General features: G+C 43.0%; 1 protein-coding gene across 3 annotated transcripts in view; it reads left to right on the top strand.

Annotated features, from left to right (window-relative positions):
• Rgs7bp (regulator of G-protein signaling 7 binding protein) overlaps positions 1 to 21,897 on the top strand; it is a 97,890-nt gene extending 75,993 nt beyond the window's left edge. The window contains exons 4-6 of one of the 3 annotated variants that reach the window (XM_017590705.3): positions 3,401 to 3,548; positions 7,018 to 7,088; positions 16,369 to 21,897. In XM_017590705.3, coding sequence (XP_017446194.1) covers positions 3,401 to 3,548; positions 7,018 to 7,088; positions 16,369 to 16,460 — 311 coding nt within the window. In that variant the 3' untranslated portion in view covers positions 16,461 to 21,897. Of the gene's footprint in view, positions 1 to 3,400; positions 3,549 to 7,017; positions 7,877 to 16,368 lie in introns of those variants that run through there. The other 2 variants (NM_001012347.1, XM_063281508.1) reach the window with 2 other exon arrangements.
• The last annotated feature ends 205 nt before the right edge of the window (positions 21,898 to 22,102 follow it).

Below are 22,102 nucleotides of genomic sequence, written 5' to 3'. Positions count from 1 at the left end.
TGCGTATTCCCCTTCCTAGCTAAAAACGTTTGTTTTTTTTTTCCATCAAAATCACAGAAAAATATATTAGGAAAAGATTAAGTCCATATTAGGTTGTCAGGGCGGAGTAATTGCTTTATGGAATAATGCTATATCTCAATAGATATGAACAATAAATTCATTTGTGGCATAGTCCAATGTAGTCAGAGTTACGGTGGGACATTCATCCAGCTTTCAGAAAACATGGGAATTCTATAGGTGAATGTTTAGGACGGTTCTGGCGTTGTCTGTAATTATCACATGGCCCCTTCCAACTAACTGTAGAGGGAAACAGTAGAGCCTGGGAAACACAGAACAATGCCTATAACTCTAAAACACAAGACAAGGGGGACCTCAGCAGATCAAAAAGGTTAAAGAACGTCTCCAAACTGGCGATTCAGATTGAATTTCAGAGGAAGGAAAGAAAAGAGGACACCAAGCAGATTTTTTTTAAAGGCCGGGAAGAAAAAAAAAAGGAATTCAAAGGATAGAGAAGTTCTCTAAAAAGAAAGAAAGAAGTCAAATCCAAAGACACTTTAAACCCAGGCATCAAATTCAAACCATAGGAAGGGTTTCTTTTTTTTTTCTTTTTCCTTTTTTATTGGATATTTTATGTATTTACATTTCAAATGTTACCCCCTTTCCTGGTTCCCTGCTCTCCCATCCTCCCTCCCCCTGATGCTATGAGGATGCCCCCTCCCACCCACCCATTCCCTCCAGCCGCACTGCCCTGGCATTTCCCCACCTGGGAGTGGAGCCTTCACAGGACCAAGTATTTATGACTGTGTATTAGTAAGGCCTGCAGCTTATATTTAAATGGTTAATATATGTAAAATTCATATATAATTTTAGATGCCCTCTTACAGGTAATTTTTGAAAATAAAGGGTAAATCCTAATCAAGCTTCAAAAGATAACATAAAAAAGAACTCATGCAGAGACATATTTAGAAGCCATTTTAGGATTCAAAAGTTTAAAGATTATACCCTACAACTTTTCAGAGATCCATAAATAGAGCACGTACAGAAGCCGTCACTAGCTATAAATAGAAGCTGAGAGAACAATGCCATCGAGTTCTCAGAGAAACTTCATTTGAACATAGATCTCTGTGCGTAGCCAATAGAACTTCAGCAAGACCACGGCGGGCGAGGGAGAGGAGGGAAAGGATGCATAGTTTGAGGCACAGAAAGGCTAAGAACCTTTGTTCCACAGACCTCTGAAGTCATCCATCAAAGGTATATTCCACACATGTCTTCACCACGTCATCGTCAAAGTTTAAAAAGTAGAGGGCTTTCCCCAGAAGTGCCCCTTGGCCCTCTCCCAAGTCACCCCGTTCAAGCCCACGGATGAACTCTGCCCAGAGGTGGTGGCAACGGGACAACTGTACTTGTGTCTGAAGGCAAATGCAAATGGCTTTAAGAGGTCATTGCCCTCCAACTGTGACATGATAACCTGCTAAATTATGTGCTTAATTAATTTACCCCCAAAAAGTTGGGAGAAACGATTCTTCAGGCAAGCTGCCTGCCCCGGGATCAACATGCACAAAGCACACCACCAAAGATCACAGCTTCCCACCAGTCCACTTGTGCTTATGCTTCGCCTGGCTTCTCCAGGGTCCCTTGCTGCTGTGCTTTGAGGAAGTGTGCACAGTCCCCACTTCGTGGTGTGTCCATTCTCCTTGTATTGCTAACTTAGTGGACTGAAGACGAAGCGCCATCACCAGTTACTACAGGACAGACTTCCCCCAGGGGCCAGTCTTCTCACAAGCGTGAGGGTTGGTTTGTTTGTCACCAGCATTGTGAAGGCCCAGCTAAGAGCTTCTACGTCGTAAATGCTCAATGACAGGCATTTCGATTTCTCTAGAACTATGTCTACATATTAAAAATAAAGTTGAAGGGGCTGGGGATTTAGCTCAGTGGTAGAGCGCTTACCTAGGAAGCGCAAGGCCCTGGGTTCGGTCCCCAGCTCCGAAAAAAAAGAACCAAAAAAAATAAATAAATAAATAAAAAATAAAAAATAAAAAAAAATAAAGTTGAGTAAAAGAGTATAAATCACAAGATAGACATTTTTCTCCAAACTGCACAATGGTAAACAACAACATTTTGTATAGTTTTTATTATTATCTGCTGGTGGCTCGTGCCTGCCATCTCAGCGCTCAGCAAACTGAGACAGAGGGATTGCCATGAGTTTGAGGCCAGCCTGGGCTACATACTGTCCATACATCTAGGGCTGTGTAACAAGACCTTGTCTAAAGGAGAAGCGAAGGAGGAGGAAAAGAGAGAGGAGATCAGCAAAACAGCCAGGAGGAAGAAGAGAAGGAGGAGAAAACCAGTCTTTCTCACACAAACATGCATGCACATGCATGCAAATACACAGACACGTGCACATACATGCACACACATGAAAATACACAGACACATACACACATAAACACACACACTACCAAGCCTAGTGTTTGGAACTTATCTGATACTCAAGAAATATTTATTTGGGACATAACTGAGGAGCAAATAAAGAAATAAAGAAGCCGGAGTAGGTGAAAGCTGAGTTATCTGACCTTGTGGGTCATTTCCACAGTAATATTCCTCTGTGGCTATAAATAGTTTCAAGGTAAAATAGGAGATTATGACAAAATATGTGCCTAGACCAAGGGCTGTGATCCTCCATCTAATTTCATGTCACCTTGTGGTGGAACCAATGTTTAGTGTTGTTTGGGGATTTATTTGAGACCAGTCATACAAGCACAAGTCTTAGTTAAGGCTGGGCAGTCACTCAGGATGAGGCCTTTCAGCTGATAAGTCTGTCACGTCAACACAGGACTGCTGCATCACTGGGCCACATTTTCTTCACATAGACTGCTGCTGTGTTAAAGGAGATTGGAGAGCCAAGGAAATGCTCTGTGGTAGCCTGAGAAAGTCAGTGTCCAGGATCAGAGATAACAGCAGGAGGCTCCCACTCTCCCTGCTGAGTGTCACCTGCTCCTGACCCTGACACTCACGCCTGGCTCTGAGAGCAAAAACCCAGCTTAGGTTCACAGGCTAAATCCCTGCTCCCAAGAGGGTTATCGAAGTCACTCATGCCAGGTTACAAAGCAACTCCTCATCAAAGGTAATGCTCTTAACTTGTTTTCACCTTTAGGTGGTATTGACCTCAACTATCATTCCAGAATGTTGTAGGAGCATACTATATACACAAAGACACACACACACACACACACACACACACACACACACACACACACACACAGTTGCTTCATACCACAGCGAGACGTTGGGCTTAATGAGGCATTTGACTCAAAGCATAGCAGTCTTTATTAAGGCATCCTGAGTAGAGATATTGCATTGCTGATTTTTTTTACCCCCCTTCTCCTTACCTTCTCATTAGGAAAAGAAGCTAGTGGGGGAGCAAAGAGTCTGGACAGTAAAATTGAAGAGAATGCTGAAACGCCTGCCCTGGAGGACTCCTTGTCATCCCCTCTAGATAGCCAGCAGCAGTCCTGGCAGGTGGCCACAGATATTGAAAACACTGAAAGGTAAGTGGGATGTCCCCTGAGTGGACGCTGATCTTCCTCTGGCCCGTGTTCTTGGGGTTCTCAGATTCATGAGAAATGGAACTTTTTATGGTCTGACAGAACAGCTAGGTTGGCGGGAACTTGGAGTCTACCCAATCTTTAGAGGAGAACCTGGGGAGAGAGCAAGGTGGTAGTCGGGTCTCTCACTACGACAGAACTGCTAAGAACTCAAAGGTGAAAGATCTGTTTGGGCTCCTGACTTCGGGAGACAGAGTCCATGAGCACTGGCTCCATTGCCTTTAAGCCTGAGAGGATGGTGGGGAGCCCAAGACAGAAGATACTACTCACCTCCTGACAACCACGAAGCAGAGTGAAAGCAGAGAGGCTGGAGACAAGATGTAGCCATCAAAGGCACAACCCCTGGTGGTATATGACCTCCTCCTCCTCCTGCTTCTTCTTCATGCTTCATCCCTTGACACTCCGTCAGCCTCACACCCTTGGACTCCATTTTGAACATCCCAAGGGTCCTTCTTCCCTTTCCTCCAAATGTGCCCTGCCTCCTAGCTTTCCCTGCTTCCCAAAAATGTCATCAGATAATTGATCCATCAGTGCACTAACCTGCCAATTAGGTCAGAGCCCTCACAGTCCGACCATCTCTCAACACCGTCTCCAGCTGGGACCAAGCCTTCATAAACTTTGGGGACCATTCAGTGCTCAAGCCACATAAGAAGTCTACACCCTATGGCAGACAGTAGCAGGGTCTACAGCAATTTCAGGAACCTAGACCTCTGCCCATCTCCCTCATCCAAAGTGTCACATCCATCCCCATGGGAAATGAGACCAAGCAAAGGAAAGGCAGTGCTCAGCTGTAATCCCAGTATTTGGGGTCTCAAAACGAGAAAGAACCAGAAAAACAAAAACAAACAAACAAACAAAAACTAACAGGGCACTTTAGAAGGAAATAGGCAGAACTATTACTATTACCATCTCAATTCACCCATTGGCCAGTTCCTAAACCACTCTTTTTGTCTAAAGGAAAAGAACCTAAATTATCCAGACACTTCAGTAGATTCTTAGATGTGGGGTATTTGGAATAGCCTGCTTAGCGTTTTGACCAATTCATAGATTTTTCAAAGCACCTGGTCCTTCAGAATGAGTTCATGCACTGACCTCCACAGCTTACTGCTAGAGAGAGACTTCCTTCAAGACAGGAAAAAACAAAAACAAAACTACAATGATTCTATTTCGTCAGCGAAAAGAAAGCACAAATAATATAAGAACAAGGACCCAGCCCATCAATACGGTGAAATGAAAATACTACTTACTCTGTAGAGCTTAAAAAAAAAAAAAAAAGAATGAGGCCAATATGAGGCCTTCACGCTAATGCCTGAACCCTTTGCTATGAATGTCCTCAGAGCTAGCACAGAGCAGTCGGATGAACCTGGGGTAAATCTGCTCTGTTTTCTCTGGGTATGGGGCTGAGTCACTGACACGATAATGAACATTTTATTTTTTTTATTTTTAGAAATGAAAAAAACATAACGGCGTTTTAGCCATCATGGTTCGACTTTCAGGTTGTAAAATAATTCCATGTTTATAGGAAATTGGAGCATCCGTGTAGTCGTGTGCTATTAATATAACTTGCATAAGCCCCGATATCCAGTAATTCAAACAATAAAGTTTGTCTCTTTTTTATAGAGGTGTGGACAAATGATGAAAGAGTTATGTATCTTAATTTATAAAATAAAGGATTCTCTGTTCTGCTCCCGGAGAAAGGGAGTACATCTGTCAGAATGTCATGGTCGCGACAGAAGCCATTTGCAAAACTATTTCCTTTTCATACACCTCAGACAGCAGTTAGACCCACACTTCATGCTTTAAAAAGTTGATCAGATGTGACGCCAAGTGTAGAGTAGGATAGCCTGCCATGCTGGCAATGTTGCTGGGTGGAATGTTAGTCCAGATTTTGGTCCAGGGAGATGGGCAAGCTTGAGGGAAAGGGGCAGCAAGAAACGCACGCCGGGGTGAACTTCTTTGGTATGAGGGTTCTCTCTGCTCAGTACTCGGTGCGCCTTAAACTGGGCTGGCATTTAACTCGTTAGAGGAGCTCTTTAAAAGTCACTGGTGTCTGACCATTCCGGAAGTCAACCCAATCAGGTTCACTTCTTGGATACAGGGGGAGCTTAGGTGATAAACAGAGCTGCACTCCAGTGGTGCGCATGCGCTTAGTTCTTCCCCTCCCATCTGACTCGGCTGGAGATAATTAGTGGAGGCTTTATGGAGGGTGGTCATGCCTCCCTGGCTTGGGTATGTGGCCTCTCCCAACAGTGCTTCTCCAACCTGCTGAGAAGCACCGGAAACACAGCTGCTTCATGGAGCAGACTGAAAATTTCAAATCTGAGCTTATGTGGTGGTTCTCTCCTCAACTTAAAACAAGAGCAGTAGATATAGAACCTTTAACTTGGGGATTTTCCTTTTCTTATCTACCTGTTTTGAGATAGGGTCCCACTAAGTACCTGAGGCTGGCCTTGGCTCACTCTGTAGTCCAGGCAGGCCTGGGCTTCTGACCACCTGCCTCTGACTCATAAGTAGCTGTATGTACAGTTTTACTTCAACGTTAGAATTCTCTTCCCCCACAAATATTTTTTAAAGAAATTTATTTATCTCTTCATTTATGTGCACTCAGGTGTGTGTATGTGTATATAAGTGTGTGCTACATATGCAGGCCAAAAGGCAAGTTTTGGGAGTCTATTTTCTTCTAGCATGTGGGGTCCTAGGAATTGACTTCAAGTCATCAGTGGCCCCCGGTGGCCTCTCTTCCAGCATCTCTACTATGAAGAGCTCGTCTCTGGAGATCTCAGAATGTGTCCCTTGTCCATCCTGGTGGGACAAGCCCATCTCAGCACTTCCCATCTTCAGGAAGCTGAAGTAGGCAAGTCAGTAACTCAAGGCCATCCTCCAGGACCTGTTCTCAAAGAAACAAATGCTACGTGTGTAGTTCGCTGATAGAGATAGGGGCATTCTTGAGGCCCCGGGTTTGATGCACACAACAAGAGAGCTGTAACAGTTACTGCTCTGCTATCATTTAATCCTGCTCATGGCAAGGGGAGACTTAAAACAGACAGCAAGGCATCTGCACAGGGGCACAGCCATCTGACCGCAGCCCCAGCGATGCATCCCCAGGAGCCCACTGTTCCAGTTGTGTGTCCTTGGCCTCTCCCTGTAGATCCACAGTACTCTCCTCATTATAAACGCTCTCCACTGAATTCAGCCAGGTCAGGCTAAAAGCAGAGATGCCAAGGACTGGAGCCAAATCCTCTCTGATATTCTTTCCTGTAAAAGCAAAGTAAATTCAGTGTGCCTATCAGAAAGTAAAACTGGTAAAATTCGATGTGGAATCCCGCCCCTTCATTCGTCCCATAGAACGCACTGCTTGAGGCTTCACTTGGGAAAACACGCGGCTAATTTTTCTCTCTGTCAACTTTTGCAGAGACATGCGAGAAATGAAAAACCTTCTTAGCAAACTCAGGGAAACGATGCCTTTACCGCTGAAAAATCAAGGTGAGTCTTGGGATTTCTCTTCGAGGCAGAGTGTGTTGGACTTGGAAGTTGCTTTCTCAGCGAGACATTGCAAGGGTTTCCCACAGAGAGAGGGAGCCTTCTTAGAGAGAGTGGATGGAGCTGTAGTCTTGGTGAGTGCGTTTCCTCTGATGGAAAGAGGATGCCCACATCCCTGACAGACCTGTCCTGTACTGTGGAAAGAGCCACACCAGGGTTGCCTCTAGAAGAGGACCAAGAACGTGGCCCCGGTCTGCAGGAGGTTTACAGACTACTGGAGAAATATCCCTCCATTTACATGCTTAATTATATAAAAGGAATAATAGAAAGTCAATTGGGGACACATGGTGTATCATTGTCCTGAGTGCTTCACATGTATCCGCTATGTTTGTTAACATAATTACAATTTTTTTCATTTGTTTGTTTCTCCCATACTAGGGGTCAAAGTTAGGGCCTTCCATGTTAGGCAGGCAGTCTACCACTGAGCTAGATTTCCAGTCTCCTATTAAAATCTAACGATCATTTAGGAAGATTCTATTAGTCTTCCTAATTTGCAGAGAACTGAGGTGTGGGGGTTAGTCGGCTTTTCCAAAGTCATACAGATTGTAGTAAAATGACCGGGCTGTGGATTTGAACTCGTCTCCGGAGGATGCAAAAGGATCCAACCTGACAGAGACCCGTAAAGGGATATTCACCGGAATAAGGGATGGTCCTGATTTTGTTAGCTATTAGATGCCGGGCATCTGGATCCTGGAGCACAGTTAGAATTACTACGCGGCACAAACAATAAACGTTTGTTAAATCTTTGCAGGACTCTAGGACTGAAGATGCGCAGAGAAGTGAATAATAAGTGCTTTACATTAAGCAGACTTAGCTAGAGCAGCCATGAGTGAAGCATTAGCTTCAGAAAGTGGTACCAAGAGGCAGGGAAAGGCTCTTTAGAGGCAAAGGAAAAAAAAAAAAACGCCCATCTCCTCTACCAAAGAAAGCCTGTGCAGGAGGGAGGGCAGTATACTGTCTGCCTGGGAGCAAGTGAAGCTGAGTGAAGGGGAGGGAGGAGGAGGACGACTTGGCAGCGGAACTGAAGTGCCTCTTGGCTCAGAGCTATCAGCAGAAGGTGGAGAGGTGGAAGCAGGCGAGAACACCAGACAAAGGCTGAGACGCTGCTTAAGCTGCACTGTGCTGGAGGCCTGGGTCCGAATATGTGGCAGGGCAGGAAGCAGGACAGGTAATTCCAAGTAAGCTTGTAGAGTCTGCTCACAGAGGCCTGGCCCAGTGCTGGGAACCAGTCCTGGGGGAAAGTAGACGTATAGTAACAGGACTACAAAGCAGCTGCTAAAAGCGCCTGTGGATTTAGGATGAAGGGCTTCCATTAAAGCTAGGCTTGAACCAGAGTCTGGCTCTGCCGCGACCCCGGGCAAGTGGTTTGACTTCTGGAAATTTCAAGGAGTCAGGGGAGACCATGTCGCATACTTCAGACGGTGGCTTGAGGTTCAGAGAGGCAAGATACACCGCATACCTAGCATTGACCTTACAAAGAGCAATCAACTGATAATCAACTTCAAGGAGATGTTTGTTGAGTAGGATGTGGGAGAGAGAAAATAAAGTTCTGAAAGGAACCCGGGACTGCTTTGCCCTTGTGTTTGGAAACTTTTGTTATTGTTTAGCTGCTACACCACGCAGACTCGCTCAGAACTCTGAAGCATCGGTAAGCAGAGCTCAGCCTGCAGAGATCATGTGTCGTATCCGTGTCCAATCAGCCTTGACGTCAGAGAATAGGCCTCTGGGACTTTAATTGGAGCACACATTAGGAGTGATAGGTTTGGCAATCTCCCCTATGGACATTACCCCGCCCTCTTACTGAGGCAGCATTCAGCTTCCCAGGAGGGTAACTTCCCAGGGTACCCAGTCTGAATTTTGTGAATGCCACAAAATCTGTGTTTTTCCGTGTGAACCCATCTTAAAACTTCCTTCCACATCTAGTGCCAGTCCAGACAGCCATGGTGGAACTGTGCGTTAACGGGAAACGGAAAAATTCATTTTAATTCGGTAACTTTCAAAATCACAGAAGGTATAATAGGAATATTTTTGTATTTTATAAACGGAAAACTTATTGGGACTTTTCAGTGGATTTGTAAAATAAAAGAACAACGACAAGCGGTGGCGCTTTCCGTGAAAACTTAAAGGGAAGAAATCACCCAAGTAAATAATCCGAGGTCTTAAATCATGAATCCATCTGGAAAATAAAAATTTGATTTATTCACAAGGTGGTTCAGGCCCATTCTAATAATAAAAAGAATAGTCGAAGCAAAGGACTTTTGGAAATCCAGGCACCTTCGTTTTGTGGAGAAATACAGACACTTAGCAACGTGGCCTCCACTCACAGTGTGCTGTCAGTGTGCCGGCAGTGGGCAGAGAGCTGTGAGAATTGGAGGAAGGGGGCAGACGGGCCCTGAGGGAAGGATAAACAAGCTCTGGGGACATTTTTTTTGACAGATACATAAGGCCGTGCCATTCAATTCATTTTAAAAATCATCCAGATTCTTATCTCTGGCCGCACAGACTGAGATGACCACAGAAGGTCCCTGGACTGGTAGTCTGTACCTTCTGCAGGTCTGACTTAAGGTGTACAGGGAATGGGGTAACACGTGGAAAATGTATTCCGGTTCTTTCCCGTAGACCCTTGTTCTCAAAAGCTAATTCTAACTGGTTGAAAACCATTATAGAAAGCCATCTGTTTCTTTCCTGGCTTATTTCCTTTCTGTTTTTATTCTATTTGCATGTGTGTTGGAAACAGAAAAGGGGAGAAAGGTGTCACTCATGGTCCTGGCTTCTTGCACTTGGCCTGCTGACCATGTGAACCCCTGCCAGCTCAGACTCTCCTCTCCCCCAGCCTCCATTTTAGTTCTTCATTTGGAACTGGTCCAGGGTTCGCGTCAATATTGGATTACGTCCCTCCCACTCACTACTCAACAAACGTCCACTTGAAGTTGATTTTTAGTAAGAAAGAAAGCAGAGTGGCCAAGAGCAGGGATTTAGATCATCACTGAGCTGCCCACATTGTGGGCACTGTCTTCTCTGTCAGTGCCCTTAGAGCCTGAGCTCGGAGATGCCGGTACCCAGAGGGAGAATAAGCATCCCTGGTTCTGTGGCATCTCCATGGTGGGCTGCAGGCAATGTCCAGGTCTCCAGGCTCCAAGCCTGCTGTCCCTTCTCCTGCTCCAGTGCCCCTCCTGTCCTCCATTCTGGGTCATTGACGGTGCTGCAGGGAGCTTCATTAATTATGATCAGCTTGCTGTGTCAAATGGATTACAAATGGAGCCACCTGTGGGGAGCCCACAAGGTTACCAACAAGGGCTCAAAGGAGATTGGAAAGAGAAGGACAAGCGTCTTCTAAATGTGTGCTGTTAGAGAACAAAACAAATCAACAGAAATAGATTAAGCCTGAAAGACAGTTTCACCTTTGCTACAATTCTGACTTGATGAGGTCTGCGGGATGTGTTGGTATCTTTGCTCATTTGTGGAATCCAGGAGTTGAATAGCATGCCTTAGAATCCATAAGAACTGAATCTGCTCCAGAATGGAATTCAGTTAGGAGGCGAGAGCTGGATTCCAGATGAGACATGCTTCAGATATTATGTAATGCCAGAGAACTAGGGAGGAAGATATGACAGGTCAGATATGATTCATGAGGGAGAAAGCCGGATCAAGGATGAATCTGGGCTCAGTCTTAACTAGCAGAATAAATAATGGTATCAGTTATTCAGTTGAGAGAAGAAAGCAAGAGGCTTCAAGGTAGAACATGACTATAGTTTTAGGCAGGGAGGAACCCTGGAGGTGACAGTCAATAGTTAGTAGCATTGAGGGAAGACATGACCCAAGAAGGCTAGAAATAGATCTAAGTATCTTCAGAGTGGTGGCCATTGGAGCCCTACACACAGCAGAGACTGCCCCTGGGAAATTTGCCAAGAGAATGCTCTGGAATGCAAAACTGTAAGGCTTAAAGCAAAAGCAGACCAGTTCACAAAGGGATCCCAAGAGGAAAACCGAAAGAACATTGCAAAAATGAACCAAGATGTTTGCAAGAAGGAATAGTTAGCTATGTAGGGTGACTGGGCTGGGTAACGCCGCACAATCCACAGGACTCGACACAAGGTAGTCACTGGGGGTGATGGTCAAAGCTGCTGACTTGGCATTTGGGACAGGAAAGCCAGGAGGAGGAAGGTTATTCAGTGAGATAGAGAACTGGGACTGCAAGGATAAATAAATGAAGATTTCCATAAATGGTTGTTTTTAGCAATGGTAGGAAGATAGATGGGATTAGAGGTAGCTAATCTAGCCAGGCAATTGTCGACAGAACTGATGGGAACAGAAAAGGAGGTAGAGGCATGGAAGAGTCGGAAAGTACCTAGAAATAAAAAGCTGATGCTAATCTCGAGCGGGAGATTGCCGGTCAACTAGGGAGGGCAGGCTGCAGGGGAAGGGAAGTGTACGTACAGGCAAAGAAGAAATAGACAGTGGGCCTATGTCGGGGATTGTTTTAAGCAGTTATTGTTGGTGCTGTCCACTCCTTTATAAATGTTTTGATCCACCCTGACTAGACTATTTATTTGAACCTGACCAGGGCTGCCATTGGTGCCTCTTTGTCTGAGTTCATGCTACCCCCTTCATTCGGAATGCCTCCCCTTCAACAAACACTTATGTTCTTCTCATTCCTTTTGACCAAGAATGGTCACCAAAGGCCTACACAAATCTTCCGTGAGTGATGTCCTTTACATGGGAGTGACATCTCTGCCCCTCTCCTTGGGGAATTCTCACAGCACCGTATTTGGATCTTTCTGGTGCTTTGGTAAATGCAGTCTCACAGCTCGACATGAAAAGTTCTTTTAGGTCAGAGGTCATGTTTCTTTTAAACTCCATTTTGATACGATCCTTACTACCCAGCACAGGACGTGTTAGTTACCTACCTCATTGCTGTACCAAAAGGGCCTCACCAAAACAACTGGAGGAAGGAAGGATGCATTCCTGTTGGCTTACAGTTCCAGGACATCACATCTAGCATGGCAGATACCAGTAGGGAAGGCTTTGGGGGGAAGGAAGCACAGGGCGTTTTTAGGTCTGCTAAGCCTCAGCAGACACCAGTCACATCGTTTCCATAGACAGGAGAGCATGAGTGTGATGCTCATCTCTCTTAGCTCAGTCCAGGACTCCATAGAGGACTAGTGCACACCTTGAGGGCAAACCCTCCCACTGGAACTAACGCCATTTACCAAGCCCCTCCCTAGCACAGCCAGAGATTTGTTTTCTTGATGAATCTACATCCCACCAAGTTGGCAAGCAGATTAAGCATCACCTAAGAGCCTTGCACTCAGTAGGTCCTCTGTTCACTTAGTGGTCCTCGAGGTCTGCCCTTATGACTTGTAAAGTCAGGAGCTTTAGGAGCATTTAAGAAATGCCGCTCTTCTGGTTCTGCCCCAGACCTACTGGTCAAGAAACTGGGGGCAAAGTCAGTAATCTGTGCATTGAAAGCGCTCAGAGGAGGCTAGTACAGCAGTCATTTAAGAGCCACTAAGTCCTTTCCCTCTCATACTCTCTGCCTCATTATATGTGATATATATTTTTAATATATAGTATATTATATAGTTATATAAAGGGTATGTTATATAGTTGTCATATTATATAATATAGCATATAGGTAATATATATAATACATAATTGCATATATGCATGTATATGCACATATGTACATACAGATATGTATGTATATATTCACGCATATATATATATATTCATACATAGAGGGAGCAATAGAAGAGTTGTTTCAAAGACAACAACTCCTTTCTGGCTATTTCTCTTAACTATGTCTGAGAACAAAGCTTTAAACTCAGATTATCATTTGAAGCTTCTAAGTATTCTGTTCCTCTTATTTTTCCCAAAGTATACCAAAGTAACAAATATTAGCAGAAGAGAACTGAGTAATAGAGAAAGAGCCTCAGATTTCCTAAGCCACCCCAGGTCCTTGGACTGACTCTTGATGGCCGCTCCTGCTCTACCCTTCCCTTACTTTCTCCCCCACTTTTCTTCATTTTCTTTCCCACTTTCCATTTTCATTTTTCAAGCTCTCTTTAGTTATGGTTTTGTGAAATTGTGCACTTTGGGGGAAAGCCGTAAAAAGCCACACTCAAACATTCATTTACAGTAAAGACCAGCAACTCCCTAACGAGTCCACTAGACTTGCCCAGAGAGTTTAAGCAGAGTCAGGGAATGTTGCACTTGGTTCACATTATTTCGGCAGCCCCTCAGAAATCAGGCGAGATGTCAGTCCATGCTGCAGGATGTCTTTGCCTGGAGTTGAGCTAGCATCAAACCGTCTGTCCATCTTTGCTAATTTGTTGAACCTTAGAACTTACTGCAGCCGTTGTCATCCTTTAAAGCTGTTCCAAATTGTGCAAGTATTTCCAAGCTCTTGCTTCTCCTCCATACACGGTGATGATGCGAAAAGCTGTAGTCTAGACAAAGGAGACACAAATGCACGTCAAAGACACCCAAGCCAGTAGCCATCCTCAATCAGTAACATGGCCTTTGCCTAGTGTCAGCATTTTCCCATCCACTTTAGACTATGACCACTTGTAAGTGACCCATATGCATGTGTACACATATCTATGCAGCATAGATACCCTGCACATACATGTATGTATATCCTATATGAAACATACACACTTACAAAGAAGGTGGGATGGGAGGAATACAAGGCTCTTCTACAGAAAGGGCTTTTTTATTTACTGTAATGAGTAAACAAGAGTCATGGTGAAAATCTCACCTCTGTGCTTTTAACATAAAAAAGATAGCAGGACACCCCTGTGATAACAGTAGGTGCCGACGTACTTTCCTTCGTAAATGTACAGCAGACACTTCCTTGTGTGGTGGGAAATGAGATGTAGGAATTTAAATGGTAGATATTACAAGTCAGAGAGAGGGGGGATCTTTGTTATCTATAAATATCTTCCTCGTTTTGATGACTCTGCTTCAAAAAAGCCCTGACTTGCCAGCGAGCTTGAATTTCAGGAAGGGTTGTCATTATCTAAAGAGAGCGTGAGCTAGCTACCCTTCAAAGCCCTATCCCGTTAGATTGAGTTCACTGACCATTTTGTAGTTAAAATAAAAGTCCCAGAAATGACAAAAACCTGAGTTATGTATTTATGTATGATTTCTCTCTGTTCTAAAAACATGATTTGCCTGTGATGGCCCCTCTGCACAGTGATGCCCGTGCTCAGGCACAGGGCCTTGCATTTCCTCCAGCGTCTTAGCTCTTCTGAGACAAGTTAAATATAGAAGGTAGAGACAGTAGTCTGAGCTCTCAAAAGACAGTGGCCTGGATAATTACAAATTATTTTCTCACAATTAAAAGAACATAAATGGACCTGTCTTTGTCCATGCTTGAAGAATCTGAGTTTTACAAGAGACAAGAAAGGTGACCATGTTAAGGTCATTTGCTATGCCTACCTGGACATCTGGTTTTTTGTTTGTTTGTTTTTTGGGTTTTGGTTTTGTTTGTTTGTTTGTTTTGTTTTTTGGTTTAAACATGCTTCTCAAGGCACAGCTAAATTTATCGCCATTGATCCCTGTCAGTTTGGGTGGTCAGAACTCATTTGCTAATAAATAGGACATATTGACACAGAGGAGACTTAAGGGAAGGTGAGGGGATTCCGGTACCTGGATGAAATAGTTTTATAAGAGACTCAGGAAGTCAGGGTTTATTTTTGTCCTGAACATCTAGTCTCTGTAACAAAGAAAAGCAAACGTCAACTACAAACCAGTTCCTTAATATAGTGAGCCTCCCTCCCGGCATCCACGCCTTCACCTAACTTTGGAGAATGGCCCTGCCAAGGTTCTATTTTCTTGAAAGTTGGAAATGGGAAAGGGGAGCCCCTCAACCCCATTCTGAAAAGCCACCTGGCCTTCATCAATGCCAACCATCCCTTTTGTCACACCAAGACCCAAGACTGTGTACTAGCTCCGCCCCTATGCTAGTTCTGCCCCTGTGCTAGCTCCGCCCCTGTGCTAGCCCCACCCCTGCTGGCAATTCCCAGCCTATACTCTGCCTGTAGCCTCTGAGACCCATGCTGGCCAATACTGCTCTCCCAGGGCCTCCCTATTGCTTCTCTTCTAGACCGCAGTAGGTTTTAAAAGCTCAGCTCAGAAGAGCAAATTAATCTACTGGTTCATTTCTTTCTCTGCTTGTTTTTCACCCTAAAATTTTGACCCTCAAAGTGTTGATTCAATATTTATCAATCTGACCAGAATACATACATACATACATTCATACATACATACACACACACATACATGCATACATATACCATACAGGCATGCACACGTGTGTGTGTGTGTGTGTGTGTGTGTGTGTGTGTGTGTGTGTGTGTGTGTGTGTATAGAGAGAGAGGAGGGATGACCTTCTTGGAGGAAGTGCTGTCATGCTACCCACCATGATAATAATGGACTAAACCTCTGAACCTGTAAGCCAGCCCCAATTAAATGTTTTCCTTTATATAAATTGCCATGGTTATGATGTCTCTTCACAGCAATAAAACTGTAACTAAGACAATGTGTGATCAAATTATATATATATATGGAAAGACACAACAGAATATAGCATAAACTTCTAAGACAAGAAGAAAATTGAATGGAACCAAGAAAATTGTCCCATGTAAGGGAAAATAGTTACTAATTATCTATTTAACTGAGGCACTCAGCTGCCCTCAGAGTAAACTGCTTTTAAGTTTTTTTCCATTTCATCTTCACTTACGGTAAGTATCACTCACTATTAATTTTGATGTCCCAAATTTATACTTAAGGACATCGGAATTTAGTGAGGTTGAGTGACAGATGAGGGTCACAGAAGGTGGGTTTAGAAGACAAGACAAGCTTACTGGGAGCTGGATTGTTTCTATTAAGGTGTGTGAAACATCTCCCAACTGAAAGGCTATCTCTGAGCAGTTTCAACTTAATTGTAACCAGCGATTGTCAGCCTTGGAGTTTTTTGTCCCAGGCCACACCAAGAACACTGATGAGGTCCTTCAGGGAGGGGGAATAGCCTCTAACAATAAAGGGTTAATGAAGTCCTCCAATGCTCGAGATAGCCTCCAACAACACAGCGTTACCTGGTCCAACATGGCTGAGGTTTAAAACGTGGTAGACAGATGGTGGGTTTTTAAAGCCACCTCATAATGAGCAGATTGTTTTGTCTGTAACTCACTCCTGTGCACGCTCTGTCCCATCGCAGATGACAGCAGCCTTCTGAATCTAACTCCCTACCCCATGGTCAGAAGACGGAAGAGAAGGTTCTTCGGGTTATGTTGTCTTGTCTCCAGCTAGGTGGGTCTTCTGGAAACTCACCGCCAAGATCACCTGAAAAACACCACAGAACCGGAAGACCTCCACACCGCAGAACACTGAGAATGGTTTTGACCACGTTTTCTAGGCTTCCTTATTACTTTTATCTGCCTCTCCCCGCCCTTTTAAATGATTTCACACTTGAAAGCAGCTGCCATCAAGGAGAGGAAAAAAAAAAAAAAAAAAGAACAGATTCAAAGAGGCGCAGCCTGTTTTTAGAGGGATTTTTAAAAAGTTGACATTGTGCATGTCTGCTCTGAACCATGCCATGACAGATGCAAGAATTATGATTTTTAAATTATATAAAGGTTTTTTAAATGTATTATACAGAAAAAAATATTTCGCATATAATAGTATATCTGTAACTCTTGCTGATATGTTAACAATTTATCAGATATAAAAGACGTCTCTAAACATAGAAATCTATTTAAAACAGCAGAACTGTTCAAGAATCCAATCTATGAGTATCATTAGGAATATTATAACCAAACACACACCACCTCATGTGTAGCTTTCTCTTCACTCATTTACATTTAGTCTTCCATTCTGTCAGAATCTCTAAGTGTCAACGTAAAAAAAATCTTAATTTATAATACAACAGAATCATATATGAAAAATACATTTTGTAAATACACAGTAATCCTACTATCTTCGAACAATGCATATGGGCAACTAACTTTCTTTTAATCCAATGGTGTCTTTTTAAGCTTCTTGAAAAAAAGAAATGAAGTTATCCAGTTAAGAAATGGTGTAGTAACCTATACAATTACCCTCAGATGTAAAATTGAATATTATCACATTTTGTTTGGATTGAAACCTGAAGCATGGGTCCGCACATCAGCATAGTGTTAAATCTTATAGGCATGCTGGAATTAGCTCAGATCATAAAACTATTTAACATTTTACATTATGAATGAAAAAAAAAGATGTTTTAGTTAAGCTTAGCTTGTCTCATTTTAGATGACTATGCAGATATGACTTTTCCAACGTGCACTCTGTGTCTTGTCTTATGCTTGGACTCTTGAGAGCAGGACACATTAAGCAATACTGTATCTTAGAAAAGAGGGCGCCACACGCTGTGTTGTCCTGCTCATGGCTCTGCTGCGCTCAATTTCCCACAAACTTGTAATATGCTACAAATCCTGTTTTAGTTCCTCCTGTCCTTCCTTTGGCCCTTTCCCGGGATGGAATTCCCCAGGAGTCTTTGCACTTTTGTTCCCTGCCCTGAAAGATCTCCAAGTCAGACTGGAGGCACTGGTGTCCAATCTTAAGAGGGACAGATTAGTTGCCTGTAAGTGACTTTAATCCCAGCCCTGGGGAGCGCTTATTTGTACATTAATACTCTGGCCTAAAAACTAAATATTTTAAAGCCTTTCACCTTCTGGAAGAGGGAAAGAGCGTGGACAATTATTGTATTAGGTTGAATTCTGTGAAATGGCTGGTATTTGACTGTTTTTGATCTATTATATAAAACAAGCAATTTCACAGAGTTCAACCTAAAATCTACAAAGGTAATCTACAGCACTTGGAATTTTCTCCTATCTTTATGTATCAAAAGTGAAAGAATTCAGGCGTGGAAGAGGTCTCCCAAGTCTATCGTAGGTCTACATTTCAATCCACCAGTTGCCGTCCGCCATATTCTTGCCCCACCCCACCCCCAACCCAGCTCTGCAGGACGAAGTTGTTAGCTAGTGTACTGTTACTGGTGTGACTGGATTCAGTAAGAGAAGGACCTTTGACAAGCTATAAGTTACATACAGCTTTCTGAATGGAATGTTCGTGAAACAGTGGAAAGAATGTGCTGTTTGAAGACTCCTTACCAGGAACTACTCCCAACACTCCTGGCCCGCCATCTTGAATAAAACTCACTCCTCTCTCCTGATCGCAGGTCATTTCAAATGACATAAACTCCAAGGTTATCTCATTTTATCATTTATGAGCCGTTATTTCTAAATCGGCACCATCTCAGCTCCTGTCTCTGTTATCTCCCACACCCTGACTGGATTGAAAGCTTAACTCCAGCCTCGTTCCTAGCAACCCACGCAAACGTACTAAACTGATAAAGCCTGAGGCGCACAGCGCACGCTCTTGTGGATGCCTGACCTCAGCCTCTCCTGCTTCGTTCATTTGTGCCAGCTCTCTCCTTAGTCTCAGCGTGGCGACAACACCTTCTGTGCAAATGTCCTTTGTACAACTGAAGACTGTTAAAAAAAAAAAATTCAGGTCTCACCTCCGTTTCTGAGAAGGCCGTAGCTATTCATGGAGATGGGAATTTGCCTAATTACCTAGCTAGACTTTCCATATCTGAGGTAATAGAGTCAACCACCTTATGTTTTATTCAGTGCCTGGTTTCCAATCTTTGCTCGGTTTTATAGTTCCCATAGATAGACACCCTCCAAGATTTACACATGTTTTTTTAGTAGCAGGTCCTAAAGCAGCATTAATAATCAAGGTTCTGATAACTACATTAGCTCACGGTTGCCCTGGGCAATTCACCCCTCCCCTTGGATATGCTGAGTACATCCAGTAGGAGCTGCCCCTCTCTCCTGTTACCTGCCCAAGGACTTCCTCTGGTGTGGGTCCATGAGCTAAAGTTCTACTGCCTCTGCTCCTTGAGGGAAACGGTCTTTGAACTCAACAGAAGCAGCCAGTCGATCGGTAGGGGTCTGAGGAAAACACTGAGTATTCTCTCACAAACCCATGTATACAAACAGGAAAATATGGCACCCTTTTGTGACACACACTCATTTTATCACCATACTTTTTATATTCTATTTTAGGCTTTCCTGCAAATTATAATGAGTATATGTTTTTTTTTCTTTTTTGTGAGAAACCTGAAAAACATCGCCATGTTTAAAGAAAGTAAACATCATCTGAACTCTAGCGCAAATGTTTTGTTTAAAATCACATTTCTGGGCTCTAAATCAGTTGGGGCTAAGCTCAAAGACTCTTTTGGGAAAGACACATGACGTAACCTTCAGGCCAAAGTATCACTTTAAAGTCTGACCACTGATATTCGGCGTCTAGACACAGACTCACTGCAAACTTGCGCTGTGTCCCATTCATTAATGGGGTACAAAGCAAGCTGAAGAAGCAGAAGGGCCCTAATGGTGGTGTGGTGGAGGGGGGGGGGGTGCACTCTCAAGCTGGTGTGTTCCTTCCTACTCCTGTGAACCGTTAGGATGCTCAGATTTAGGCAAGACTGCCACCTAGTGGAAGCTGAGCTTCAGAAAGACCAAAGCAAATAAGCAAGGCACCTTATTTATTCCAGAAAACCTGCCAGTGGGCCTGATTAACAAGGAGCCCGCGACGACTTCCAGACTGTGAAAGTCTCAGGGTTGAGAAAATTAAGAATTACCGTGCAGCTTAAATCCCTTCCCCACACATCCGTGCCTAAGCAATATCTGTGTTCTCCTTTTGTTCTAAAATATTGCCACAGAATATGCTTACCTTTCCCGTAACTAAAGGTAAAATAAGGAAAAGCAGTCATACTATGTTGACCTCACAGTAAATTCTCACAGGTAACTACATCAACCACAATAGATCCAATGACATAAAATAACTGAGAACACTACATTTCAAATCTGAGAAAAGTCTGGATAATTAAGTTATGTAGAAATAACTAGTAAACCTCTCCTGGGTGCAATTTTAGGTCTATAGTTTAATCAAAATAAATTCTAGATGAAATAAGAATTCCTATTTTAAAACAAAGAAGACAAAATGATAAATACTTGCCATCCGGATTGGTGAAGATGTTGTTTCAGTGTGGTAATCAAAGCCTTTCTAAGCATAATACCAAAGTGAGAAAGAAAAGAGGGGTGGACTGATACCAGTTTTTAAAAGAATGTAAAACTCCTATACAGTAAACAAGCCAAATTTAAAGAAAATAATATTTACAATGCATGCAAGAAAGAGATTAGACCTCTACTATGTGAAGGAACCCAGCACTTCGGGAAGTCGCTATGGTTTACAAGACCTGTACTTTCCCCATGACTGCTTGTGTGATTGTCTGTATGTCCCACTAAATTGAAAATACAAAAGGCATCAATCACATACACTTTGCTTAACATTGTTTCCTCAGCTCCTAGCATGGTGCTGTATACAAGCCAAATACTGAAAACATACTCATTGAATGAGTAGATCGTGAGCGAGTGGCAAAAATGTTTTGAAATTCAGAGGGAAAAAACAAATCAAACTTTCCAGTTTGAGGTCAGGATTCAAGATAGCAATGCACCGTACACTCAAATAATCCCCTGATAACATTGAACACATTTGAATAAACTAGTGGCAAAAATTTCAGGTACAAACAACTCAGAAAGACATATGCATTGATAAACTTCCGGGAACCTTGAGGAAGTTTGAAATATAAACATTCTCTTATTGTCGACAGGAGTATAGACTGATCTGACCTTTCTGAGAAATATCTTGGCACTGTGGGTTTTTTTTTCATACATGCCTAGTAATCTCACATTGAGGAAATTCTCTTCTTAAAAGCTCAGCAAAAGGCCAGCAAGATGGCTCAGCATGAAAAGGCCCTTACTGCCAAGCAAATTAGAACCCCTGGATTCACACGGTGGGAGGGAACTCTTTCCTCTGATCTCCACATGCACTCTGTGACATGTGTGTATGTGTGTGTATGTGTGTGTGTGTGTGTGTGTACACATACACGCACACATACATATAAACACAGTACACAAGTTTATTATATCATTTAATGTTAAAAACATGAGCTAAGATGCATTTATTCGTTGTTTTAAAAGTCATACAAGAAAGGGCATTTTGTAAATATGTCTACATTATATGGTTAAATACAGCACATCCTTTCAATGGATGCTGTGCACCAACTGAGAATGCACACCATGCATATATATAAATGTGCGATTCATGTTGTTAAAGAGGAGGCTGTTGGAGAATTTCTAGAGAATCACCATCTCACAAACATACCTACATACGTGTGCATTAAAGAGTCTGAAAGGGTGTTCACCTATGCGACAACAGCATTTCTCTCTGGGAGGTGAGATTTGGAGCAATCGTGTTTTCTTTTTGCATATCTGTGGTTCCTGACTTTTTCACAGTGAGCATGAAGTATCTGTATAATTTTTTCAGGGAATAAACAATGACGTTGACAACATAAATGAAAAAAATCACGTTATGAAACAGTATGTATAGTATGATACGATATTTGTAAAAAAAAAGAAAATCACATATAAATATATCTATGTATGTATATATATAATATATATATGCCTAAGAAAGCTAGAAGGCCATACACTACAATGTTAGTAGCAGTTATCCATGAGTAGTGAGATTAGGGGGTGATTATTTTTTCTTTTTGCTTTTCTGTGTTTTCTAATTTTTCTACAATGAACATGTATTACTTGTGTATAAAAACATAATAAAAGTTTTAAAAATACACAAAGGAGACATCACTCGTCCTTCCTCTCTTTTCCTTGTTTGACTCACTCCTTGTCAAAATACGAGTAGCGGATCTGGAGAGGGCACACGCCAGCACAACAGAAGATAGAGGAGAAGTGGGGTGGGTGAGACACAAGAGAGACGGGGAGGGAGGCAGGAGACGATGAGAAAAAGAAACAAGAAACTCCCTCTGTGAAATCAGCAGAGGA

This window comes from Rattus norvegicus, chromosome 2 (genome assembly GCF_036323735.1).
Source record: "Rattus norvegicus strain BN/NHsdMcwi chromosome 2, GRCr8, whole genome shotgun sequence".
Lineage (NCBI taxonomy): Eukaryota > Metazoa > Chordata > Mammalia > Rodentia > Muridae > Rattus > Rattus norvegicus.
Note: the sequence above shows the minus strand (reverse complement) of the source record. Positions and strands in the feature narration are given on the sequence as shown.